This window comes from Anabrus simplex, chromosome 8, assembly GCF_040414725.1.
Source record: "Anabrus simplex isolate iqAnaSimp1 chromosome 8, ASM4041472v1, whole genome shotgun sequence".
Taxonomy (NCBI): Eukaryota; Metazoa; Arthropoda; class Insecta; order Orthoptera; family Tettigoniidae; genus Anabrus; species Anabrus simplex.
In genome coordinates, this window is record NC_090272.1 from 150933740 (window position 1) to 150946569 (window position 12830).

Here is a 12830-nt window from a genome sequence, read left to right on the forward strand (position 1 = left end):
ATACGAATTTTTGCATGGATGAATCCTAAAATTTCTAAAGGAGAAGATTTGGCCGAAACACATTTTACAGTGGAAGAAACATATTCAGGAAATTTGCAGCAGTACTTTAACTTAGAATACCATTCCTCTGAAATGATGGACACAATACTTCCGGAATCTAAGTGGGCAGCGGAAGTTCATTGTTTATTTCAGTCTTGATGAAGGGCACAAATCCTGGAGTATCAGAGGCAATTTTTAAGCATTCTCTTGGACCTTCAAAGGACACCTTAGACAACTCTGGTAAGATGTAATCAGAATCAATCTGGGCTGAGTCTGGAGACAGACTGGGAAGAGGACTCAGCTGGGCACTCTAGTCAAATTCTGTTGCTGTTACTAGAGGTAGAGCAAGAAGGTGTACTGTTCGGTAAGTTAACCATTCTTGGCCAGGTGTGTAAATGAACCACATTTGAAACAGCCTGAAGAAGACGACAATCCATTTTTAGAACCTTTGGTATTTACAGTAATAGAGGGCACTTATGCTTGTGGATCTGCGGACCATTTAAGGAATAACATTTGTGGGGAGTAAAAGTTTTACGAGGGGGTGGCCGAGAAATATTAGAAGAAGGTGGTGGGTCGCGCCCAACTCTCTGCATATTGGGATATTTCACTCCTTCCGCAGAAACTGACATCACCACAAATGAGCGGTATGATGGCGAAATTCCTTCAATAATGGTCTGTACTATTTGATCCTCAGAATAATGAAAGTCAAATACCATAGTATAGAACTTAATATCCTGAAAGAAATCAGCTTGATTTTCATCTAGCCTTTGTACTCTGAAATAATATTTCTGGATTAATGACGACAGGGCTCTTGCAGGGACAAAGTTAACCAATAAGTGAGCATGGGAGGTTTCAGTGGAACTCCTTTATATAGCCTTAACTATCTTGTCTGTTAAGACACCAACTGTGTAAGATTTGAGAATGTGACAGAGCAAACACCAAAACATGATCTTGGAATTCCACAAAAAATCTTAAGAAAGCAATGATGTCATTAGTGGTGTTACCAGAAAATCTAGATATCACTTTGAGCAACATGGCTAAAGGATGGGGGAAGCTGCTAAAGCATGGCGATATTAGCGGAGAGGTAGCCGGCGGGTGAGGTGGTTCGAAAGTGCCATTACTAATGAAAAATGGTGGAAGGTGGTGTGGATTGCCAATAGTATTGGCTATCTGTTCAGATGGGGCAGAAGCTTGTTGTTGCTCAACCGATTCTCCACTATCTGAAGACTTATTAGGGTCCTCTTCCGTATTCATGGTTAATGGGGCAACATAGTCGCTCTTCCCACTAACAGATCCAGACAACAATTAGTTTACTTTGCTAGACAGCTCAGAAACATGTTGGCACAAGGAGTTAGCCATATTGGAATGTTCTTTGCTCAGCTTAAGAGACAACAGATCCCCACTCTATTATAAAAGAGAAACAGCCTAGCCTGACCGCGTTTAAGTTGGTTACTGGAGGGCTCACCTTTAAAAAAACTAACAGCAGATGTAAGATCAGCAATATTTGTGGTGATAGTGGATAAAGCCTCACCAACTTCCTTCTCTCCATAAACAGGAATACAAATAGGTAGACCTAAAGAATCCTTTAATCTAGATGCATCTGTCGCAACCGTGCCGCCAGACTGAACCTTTCTAGTAGCTAATTCATAAATAATCTCGTCCTTGCGCAAATACCAAAGAGCAAGAACCTCTCTGAGGCCAAACATGATGACTGTAATTTTGACAAAATTTGGAAAAATAGAAAAACCAAAAAATTTCTAGTGTTCAAATCCAGAATTTAAAAAAATAGTCAAAAAGGGCATTGTCCAGGCCCATTCAACCACACTCTGCTACCACTTGTTACGTGCATTTCTGTGTTTCACAGAGGGATAAGAAGCGTCTGGGTTGAATGGATGGACAAGAAAATTAACTAGAGCAGATCTTAACACAACAAATTTGGAAATTTCATTTTTCTTTTTTCTAGTTTAAAATTGATAGATGGAAAATCTAAATAAATAACAGACAAATATAACAATTTATTAATGAGCTTTTCAGCTCTAACAATATTGGTGACTTTGAAGTCTGAAAATCAGGTCCGAAAACTAGTGATAATTACCAGGCAGTAAATTCACATAGAAAAGAGCATTATTGCTCTTGACATGTACAATATTTTACAAGGGCATGATATTGCTCCAAAAAGGTATATTAATCAGGAATCTGAACTCTGAAAAACCATAGTCTAGCCTCGCCGAGGCAGTCATTTTCCACTGATACACAGAAATTTCACTAGGAAACCTATCGGGTGTCCTCGCTTTAGAATGTTCATCAATTACTCCATGATTACAATAACATTAACACGTTCGCGGCCGCTTGGATATCGGCAACCATTACTGTGGTACCGTAATACTTTTTTTATTTAAAGGAGTTAATTTCTGTGTCCTTTTGCATTTCTTGCACTGAGGGGACCATCACCCCATGTAAGGAAGTTCATTTGCATGAAGCCATTGGTCACCTTTGGGGATTGGACAATTTATTGACACCCGGCATTGAGACACTGGCTGTATGGTCTAATCATTACCGTAGCGGGGTAACCGGCCAGATATTGGTTCCAGTTACTTGACTAAGAATGTTATTTTGTTTTTTGAAGTCGGAAAAACCCTTTTTATTGCTTCATTTTTCTCCTTTTTATGTTTTTATGGTGTATGGTTTGGTTGTATTTTTGCACACTTAACGTACGTACAGCACACAACACTTTCACAATCAGAGCACAAACAGCACGAATCCATATTCGTTTGTCTAAGTCTTGAAATGAACTTGTGTCAAGTTTTGAAATTCTTAGGGTCATTTTTATTCAAAATCAACTTTCACCGTTCAGCTGTGATCAATAGACTGCACTGGTCTGAGTTTGTGGTACGAGCTGAGAGAGCTGTAGAGGTAGGGTGGGGTTATTGATGGAGAGAAGGGGAAGGAGAAGATGGAAACAGAACTTCGTCAAGGTCAGTAGGTTTGCATCGAAATGCATGTTCTTGCTTCCAGTGTGAAATAACTTTCATTATGGTGGGATGGATTTAAGAATTCAGTTTTTAAATGGGATCATAAACCATATTTCAATTTGTTTAGCGTGCCAATGAAATTTGTTTTACGTAGATTGCTGGCACCTTGAATGGTTCTTCAGGCTTTGTGTTCTGCTTTAGAGTTTTTTACACCATGAGGGCTACTATGGGTGTTTGGGAAATTTTTATTTTTTCTGATAAATATGTTTGTTGGTACATATATCAAACAGTTGAATGTTTATAAATATGGTGTTTGAAGATACGTGTATCTGGGAATGTATCTTCAAACACCATTCTTTCAGCTTCATAATCTCATTATAGTTTAGTTTTATGCAGACTCTTTATCATCGTGTATCCTGGGGTCTAAATGCTTTGGACCAGGCTCAACCAACTCAATAACTTATGATGTCAGAGCACTCAGGAGAAATAGAGCAGAGTATGCAGGCAGTTGAGGGGAGGGCTGGAAAGGAGCAGGGAGGGGAGTAACAATCTGCGGTAGACTTCATGCTAGTCACAATGTCATGTTGATAGTAATCAGTGTTAAATACTGTCAAATATGGAAAAACCTGTACCTCGCATTGTGAAAGGCCATGGGTGCTTTTATCTGTATGTGAAGATTTGTATTTAATTGAAAAACTTGTACTTTAAAAAATCACAGCGAACAAATACAAGCTGGCATTGAAGTGCATATTTTGTTTTACATTAATTTTTGTGTGATGTACAGTATTTTATTGGATAAATTATAAATATTTAGTTAAGTTTGTTAAAAATTGGTCTTTACTGCACAGTGCACAGATGTCAAAAAAGGAAAAAAGAATAAAAGAAAAAAGTGCCACTCTCTTGAATGTAAGCCCCTGTCAGGTTCCTTTGCCTACTATTCAGCGACAGGCAATGTTGTGTGTTGTTGGGCCATGGTTTGCTATGGCCTGACATCTATAGTTACAATGGAGCAGTTCTGCATGCTACTGTTATACAACTAAGCGAAGTAAACAAATGTATCCTCCTAATCAATACAATGTATTTTTTGCTGTAGGCAAATTTACATTTCAGTTGTATGTTTTGTTTAGTATCTAAACATCATCAACTACAGTGTGTTTAGTTGACATAATTAAAAAGTATAAAAGCATATTCTTCTCATATTAGTCTTAAAACATTCACACCATAAAAATAAGTGTTTTAAGCCTTGAATGGGATGAGGGGGGAGGAGATGAACAAAATGAGCTATATCTATCTAGTCTTAGATTTAAAACTTATTTTCTAAAACACTTGTGATAACATATAAAAATATAGACCTCGTGTTAACATGCGATCTCAGATCTACTAAGAAAAAAGAAAGATTATTCTTGTAGTATCATGTCTTGTTTAGAGTTTCTGAATAATGTACATATGAAGAAAACTGGTTAGCAGTGAAATTTGACATTTTGTTAGAGAAAAGAGTATAGATGTATTGCATTTTACTGTGCTTTTTAGACAGTTGGTAGTTAGCAATTCGATCTGTAACTGGAAGTGACAGTGCACAGGCCATTGGTAAACATTGTTTTATAATGGGATAGACAGCAAATACACAAGACTACATACAAAGGACAGGTCTCCACTGGTTACAGACCTTTGAAATAATCATCCAAGGTTTCCACTGGACACTGGACGGCCTGGGCGAGGCAAATCAGCAGTTGATACTCTACCCCGTTTTAACGTCTCCACCTACCTCGCCACTGTCCTTTAGGGCATGGCATGCACACCTAATGCTTCCCGCAGCTCTGCATGACATTGGTGTGCATTTCTGCCACGAAGAACTGCTATTTTAATATACGATCATTGCTCCTGCTTGTTGACTTCCATTTTGTGACGCTCACTCACACACTGAACTTGGGGGCATGCTTAGACCCACACTGTTGTTTACATACACCATCTAGTGGCATCATACGCAAGTACATACCATACGTTTCCAAATGCATATCTTAGATTTTCCGTGTTGTCTCCTGTTCGCGAGAAAAAAAATAGTTGCCGTGACTGATGACTCGACCTACATATTTATAATGGATAACATTAATTTTTATTGAATACTGTATATTGAGAAGTATATGATATCATTCTTTGAATTAAGATATTTTCAAGAGTAGTATAATATTGAGAAATCTTCAATTATTTCTGTTCCTCATATGCATAGATTAATTATTGAATGACAAATTGATGGAATACAATTTATAAATCATTAAGTAATTTGTATTGGTATGATCTTGGTTGTAATGATGAAATTTGCTAACAGTGTAGGCTACTGTCTGACACTGCAGATTCCATTTTAATGGCCCTTGAGAGTCTCATACCATTATTTTGAGATGGTATAAACTATATTAATCAGTTAATGGAAATTTGTCAAACATATTTTAAAGTTTAAAATTTGTTACACTTTGGTTAAAAGGTCAGTCAGAAAGTTTAATGATGGCCTGGAGAGGACAGACACCTTGCAAAAGGACAGTGGGCTGTCCATATATATATACCGTGAAGAAATCTGATTTTTACCAATACTTGATATCGTGACTGATAATCACGTGAGCAGCTAAGGTACTGTCATCAGAAGAGCATTGACCCGCTTGCCATTATAGCAGATACTGTCTTGGGTGAGGAGCTATTCTGAAGATGTACTGTGAAAGCAATGCCAGACTCGACTCATGACCCCCATGTTCGCCAACTTATGCTCCCAAGTTGAGAGTATCTGAGGAAGTAACTGGTTTTATGCCAATACAGTTCTGAGAATGAAGTTTTAGATATAATCTTTGGCACACATTTTAGCAATAAGCAACTTATCTTCCTTTGTTCTGTAATATGTCATTAACTTTTAAGCATTAATGTTTGTATTGGGTAATTTATGATGAAAATAAATTTGTTTGATTGAAAGGTTGTATGTTGTTCATAATAAAATTTAACGATTAGGCTAACATATTTGCCACATCCTACTATGGATAGCAACACTATGCAAAAATTGTGTAGTTTATGAATGTGATTATTACTTTTTTTACTAAGTGATTGAACTGCTTTTGCATTTTGAGTGTGCCTGTAATATTTTTATGCATGATCACTATTGTTCATAAAATGTCATGTTGGTTTAAAACATGAAGTAAGTATAATATTTCTTGGAAATGTGAGTAAATATTAGACTAAAATAATGAAAATTAGTGCAGTGTTACGGAAAATATATTGTAAGAATAAGTAAGTGGTGTTTGTAGAATATACTCAGGTTGCGAGGGGACAAAAGCTGATGTCACCTCTTTTGCCAATGATAATGTCACTCAGAAATTGGAGAAAAAGTATTGAATACAATTTCTATTGCTTTTTCCAAATAGTTAATTGGCACATTATTACTTCTTAACCAAATTTCCTCCTCAAATTAAAGAAGTGTGTCCTCCTCCTAAGCCTCATACGTGTGCCTGTACAGTATTCTGATTCAAGTAGATGGTATGCAATCGAATGATAACTGCAACAACAACCCCTTCCATCTGTCTTCTCTTTTCTACCATTGCCCAGTTTTCTGATCTTTCATCTATGCACTCCTTTCAACTATCTTTTACTTCCTCTAGGTATCTTTCCTTCCATTTCACATCGAACCACTGAATTTAGAGAGACCTAACTGACCATCAGAGCAAGTCTCAATGATAATCAGTCTGGTCCAGCAGAAATGGTTCCATTGTTGGATGAGAAGGCAAGAGACTAAAATAAATTTACTTGACATGAAAAAGGAAAGGATAATAAAGTTATAATACACCATAAATGTGATCATTAGGTGTGTTTAAGATCTTATGGTAATTATTTAATAATATAATCTGCCTTGTTTTATAGAATTTAAATGTTTTCCTAAGAATTAAACAAATTGTGGATTTCCATTAAAATTATTGTATGATATCTTTAGTATTGGAACATATTACCATGTTATGAGAAATATGTAATCTCAAAGATCATAAAGAACCTATCGGAATCCACAATATGTTGAAATGGTCCTACTCTATGTTGTTTTTATCAACTAATGGATGAACAAGGTTTTACTGTGCTCACATTAGTTAAACATTTGCATGCTTCAGCAGGACAGGAAGCACAATATGTTTCTCCCTTTTTGTAGGAACCTGGACCCGGTAGCCAGCAGCTACTCGTCCACTTGTTCCAGCTGTCAGAGCTCAATCACATGCAGCTCTGACAGGTCCGTAATATGGTGATCGTGTTTACTTCTCTGTGCTAGTCTTAGATACAAAGAAAACCCTATTTTAGTGCATGAGAAAGGAGAACTTTTACTATTCCAAGCCACCTTTGTTGAAAACATACTGATCACTTAAGATTTACCATTTTCTCTTGGTAATAGCCCACAAATTATTTACCTGTTAACTGTCCTACTCTCAAGTGAGAAATTTAATTTCAAGATATTTTTAATGAATAAAATAGACCTGAGAAATAGATTTTCATTTTGAAGAGATTATACCAGGTGAACCAGCTGCTCAGACTTATAATTTTAGAAGATATGTCATTCTGTAAGTTTCTCTCTGATGACTTACGTATTTATATCATCTCACTTCACATTTAAGTATTGCATTAATTTTTAAAGAGTTTTTATAATTCCATCAGAAAGGATATTCCATACACTTGAGATTAAGAGGGTTAACTATAATGAACCAATCTGTATTTTTATAGTTTTTGCAGAATTAATATTACCATGCACTAATTTTTTTTTTAAAGGAAAGAAAGTAATTAAGTTTGTAGGACTGTAATCTTTTAATCTTGGCTGAATAATAATATTATAATCATCATAGTAAGGTAGTAGTAAAAATTATTTATAGAATTGATTGTATTTATTGCAGTGTGTATCTTTATTTTTAATTGCTGTTCTTTAATGCAATAATTTTTTGTATATTGAAGTGTTCAGTATGTGGGTCTGGTCTATGGTAGTATTATTAAAACAAGCAGTCATCGTTGATCGTAATTGAAATAGACTTAGTTTCGTGGAATGCTGTGCTGATGAATTTATCATTGCCCTATCTTAAGATGCCAGATAAATTACCTAAAGTAGACAGGATGCTACTGTGTATGTGCTAAATGTAGTTTGAATAGAATGTGGAATGTGAGTAATGCATCAAGGGATTCATTACTAAGTTACTGAAGTCAACAATGATGTGTTATATTAGGTTAAACCCAGTATTACAATTAAAGTACATTGTGAAGTAGTTATTGCACACCATTATCAAACTTCAGCTACCTTATTTTCTTAATTACCTATTTTCTTAAAAAAAAAAAAAAAAAAACCAGATATTAGACCAGGGCCAGTCAAAGGCAAGAAATAGTCGGAGTGCTGTGAATGGCCTCAAACAGACACATGACTCGCCCACCACACAGTTTCCTTTCCTCATGCCCACTGTCAATCTTCTGTTGCTGTTTGTGATAAGCTGTATTTATGTGATTGTGGTGACATGCAGTTTACGTAACTATCATTTATAGTGGATATGGAAGGATCAGGTAGTTGCATTAAAAGTAGATTGGATGAAGCATGTTTTTTTTTTAAATTCCAAAATGAGAAAATGACCTTGTTGACATTTGCAGTAATCCACAATCCTTGGTATGTAAGAAAGTAATGTCTCAATCTAAAACATTCAGAGAAGCAAAACTATGAGAATTTAAGAGCATATTTATTATCGCAGGTAAATAACACATTCCCTTTCATTGTGAACCTCTTCATGAGACCAACATTTATAATTACCTGCACACTGAGCACGCTCCCTTCCCGTTGCTTTGTTACTGTTGTTAAGCAGCTAGCTCTGAACTGCTGAGAGCCACTCCTTTGCGTGGCCCTGTGTTAGACCGTTGTGCAGTCATTCAAGGTTAGCAAGAAGGCACTTTTTCTGATAAAATGCCATCAAATGGAGTAGTACTGATCAGTTTTACTCATTTTTAAAATATTTAATTTTCTATGAAAGTTTTGGGCGTGTAAATAAACACATGGACTGAATAGCTCAGGCGGTAGAGCACTGGCCTTATAAGCCCAACTTGGCAGGTTCGATGCTGGTTCAGTCCAGTGGTATCTGGAGTTGCACGAATACATCAGCTTCGTGTCTACACTTTTATTGACACTTAAAAGAACTCCTGAAGGACAAATTTCAGCACTTCAGCATCCCAGAAACTGTACAAGTAGTTGGACAAACTAATAACATTATTAAATAATATACAGTAGTAGGTAAGATATGTGGTGGGTTCGAACCCCCGTTGTTGGCAACTCTGAAAATTGTTTTCCATGGTTTACCATTTTCACACCAGGCAAATGCTGGGGCTGTACCTTATGTAAGGCCATGGTTGCTTCTTTCACACACCTAGCCCTTTTCCTACTCCATTGCCATAAGACCTATCTGTGTCGGTGCGACGTAAAGAAAACTTGTTGGAAAATATGTGACAAATTATTTGAACACTTAGAAGTTTTACAAAGAGAAATTAAAAATCAGTGTTCGTTGTTACTTCATACAGTGGAATAATTCTGATATTTAAGTTATTTTAGTTGGATATCAGTTATGTTTCAGTAATAATGATCACAGTTAAGCTTTTTTTTTTTATTCCATTGAGTTTTGAGCAGGAAAGAATTCTGGGAATTGTAATACTAATGTTAAAACAGTCTCAGAAATAGAAAGTAGTCATAAAATAGTTATTTAAAACTGTTAGAACTATAAGGAAGGATTCAAAAATCATTATGTACTCGGTATAAATTTGTTTCCATTAGAACCGTGTTTTGTCTGACTCAGACAAAAGCAATATATCGTGAAGTGCACATTAGTAAATAAAGTGCTGTCTGATATATAGTCCATAGCTTTCTATTACTTGTCTAATAAGTTATTACTGCTAGAGTAGAACGCAGCCCGGAAGGCGGTTTCGTTGCGCAGAGAGAGACAGAAGTATGAGGTGCGGTGATGCCAATTTGGCTACTCATAACAGCATGTATGTGTAAACATTTTTTCATCCAGTTATATCTTGAATTCCAAAGCGATGACCTATATTTTTTGTGGGCTTAAAAGTTTCCTGAAGGTCCAAATTAATTTTTAACATCAAACCCCGAGAAAGTGTTGAGGGAAATTTTCGAGACATTAAAGAAGTTAAATGGAAGTTGAGAGAAATGAAGGCGAAGTGCAGAGAGCATAACAGCATGAATGTGTAAACATTTTTTTCTTCCAGTTACATCTTGAATTTCAAAGCGATGGCCTATATTTTTCGTGGGCTTAAAAGTTTCCTGAAAGTCCAAATAAATTTTTAACGTCAAAGCCCGCGAAAGTGTTGAGGAAAATTTTCGAGATATTAAGGAAGGTAAATGGACGGTCCAGTTTCAATGCCGTAGGATATTCGCCGTTTTTATACATATCAAATATTGTTGTATGCAGAACATTTTTATTGAAATCGAGGTCAGTGGCTTCTTCCTCTAAGGGTTCTTCTCTGGCGACCTGAACAACGCATTATTTTTATTTCCGAAGCTTGTTTTATCCTCTGTAGGCCTACTGTTCGCAGGCCGATACCACACGCGAGTGCTGTCTTCTTTTGAAGCGTGGCAACATGGCATTTCTCACCTTCTCCGCCTATGAACGCCTGCTGCTGCATGCTTACAAAATACAAATACACTTTAAATACTATTTCCCTCACCTGTCGACGGAATACTTGTCTTTTTGCTCTTCCTGGATCTATCGTACACACGCAAATAGTTCCCTAAATTCGTTGATTATGACATTTACAAATAAAACTCGAAACATTCACTCGTGACCCGCACAAACAGGCACCTCTTACTGAAATGATTCTATTGGCTCAGCAGAAATCACGTCATACTACAAAGCGCGCAAATGTTACTGCGCAACCCTCTTCAAACCGCCTTCCGGGCTGCGTTCTACTTTAGTGAGTGAGCATGCTGACTTTTGTTAACATCTGTAGTGCAGGCAGAGGAGTGGCTTGCAAAGCACAGGAGCCGCCATATAAGTTTATTTCTAAGCACTATTACCAGTAGTTAGCATATTAGAACTTGAAATTATTAGAACTAAGGCTATAAATAGTAATGAAATTACAAGAGTTTTTATTAGAATAATCCATGCAGACGAAGTAATACAATAATGAGCAGCATCTGAAGTAGAACATGTTAGCATCTAAAACTTCATCCATCTAATCGGTTGATATCAATCATATCTGTTAAATTACAATCTAAGTTTCTGTCTACAACTTAGACAGTATTAGTTTTCTCATTACTTTGATCACTGCTTTCCAAACCAACATATTTTTGAGTTCCTGCTTCAGTGTGTCACGTAGCCAATAGGAATTTATTTCTGTAATTCATAATACTGCAAGAATTCAGCTTGTATAGCACTTTTATGAAATTCATCAAGTTCTCTCTTCTTTGCACAAGGTCGTCGTTTACCTGGAGTTAGAATTTGACTTCAGTCTTTATTAGCTTTTTTACACTGCCCAGCAATGTTTTGCACTGTCTTCTCAGTTCTACGTACAACCTTAGCAGACGTTTTCACAGTTTTGGACACCTTCCTTCTTTATAGAATTTTAAAGCATTGAATATGAACTTTCTGCTCTAGGAACACTTACTGAGCAAGTGACTGCATGGTGTGGGTCACACAGCTATCGGCTTGCGTTCAGGAGATAATGGATTCAAACCTCACTGTCTGCAGCCCTGAAGATGGTTTGCCATGGTCTCCCATTTTCACACCAGGCAAATGCTGGGGCTGTCCTTAACTAAGGCCGCGGTCACTTCCTTCCCATTCCCAGCCTTTTCCTGTACCATCATTGCCATAAAGCCTATCTGTGTCATTGCGACATAAAAAATAAATTACTTCTCCTGATTTCTTTGGAGATATTTCCATTCTGTTAATAGCTATGGTTCTATGTTACCCAACACAAAGTAACACACAAGAACTGTTCTATCAGCAATTCACCAGTGTTCTGTTAAGGCGTTACAGTACTGCTTGTGCTGAAGTAATAGATTGTCATTCTGTTTATTCATTTTACAGTAGTTCCCCTTGCTTTCAGATGCCTAATAAACATTAATGCAGGAAAATACTAATCTACATCCATGTCGTCTTTGTCAAAGGCAGAGTCGTCCCACATTTACAGGTTGTTGATCTTAACTTTCTTTTGATGTAATATTATGCTATGCCTATTATGTTTAAATTGCCTGCTAATTAAGTGTAAGAGTGTCATCTAGGATTCTCTTGATATTTTTTCTGCATAGGAAAGTATAGTACCAGATTTATTAAACCCCAGAATTAACTTGGTAAAGAAATTCACTCTAAAGTGTAGCTATGTTTTGTTTCAGAAGTTCAGATGACTCTGATCCATCAGCAACTCCCCTACTTTTTGTCCTTTTAATTCGGAGATGATTTAAAACATAGTTATATATTATTTCTTACCTCCCACATACTGTGATTCATCTTGTAGAAAAGTTCTTTTTAAATCAACTAAATTTTGCTTCGTTATTTCTTTCATTTGGAATATATCCTTAAATAACTCGGTATTCAGAACAAAACCTGGATACTTTTGGGAATCTTAATCAAGAAGCTAGTAATAGATATAAGATGTTATGTTGTGGTAGATTTCCTTTAATCACACTCTGCTATATTTATAATATTGTAGTACTGAATACTTTTGAATGTGTTTGCTGCTCATTATGGATCTTTCTCCTGAAATACCTTTGTTTATGTTTAAAGCTGAGGGCATTTCTTGATTTGACATTTTAAGAAAAATACTGAACAGATTTAG

The 12830-nt window shown here is 36.3% G+C and overlaps 1 protein-coding gene across 2 annotated transcripts in view; it reads left to right on the top strand.

Moving 5' to 3' along the window:
• The window catches only part of LOC136878907 (lateral signaling target protein 2 homolog), a 212828-nt gene that overhangs the window by 157157 nt on the left and 42841 nt on the right, over positions 1–12830 (top strand). Inside the window, exon 7 of one of the 2 annotated variants that reach the window (XM_067152505.2) lies at positions 7183–7260. The exons of the other annotated variant lie outside the window; for it this stretch is intronic. Within the exon in view, the coding sequence (XP_067008606.2) occupies positions 7183–7260 (78 nt within the window). The remainder of the gene's footprint in view (positions 1–7182; positions 7261–12830) is intronic. 2 annotated transcript variants of the gene reach the window in all.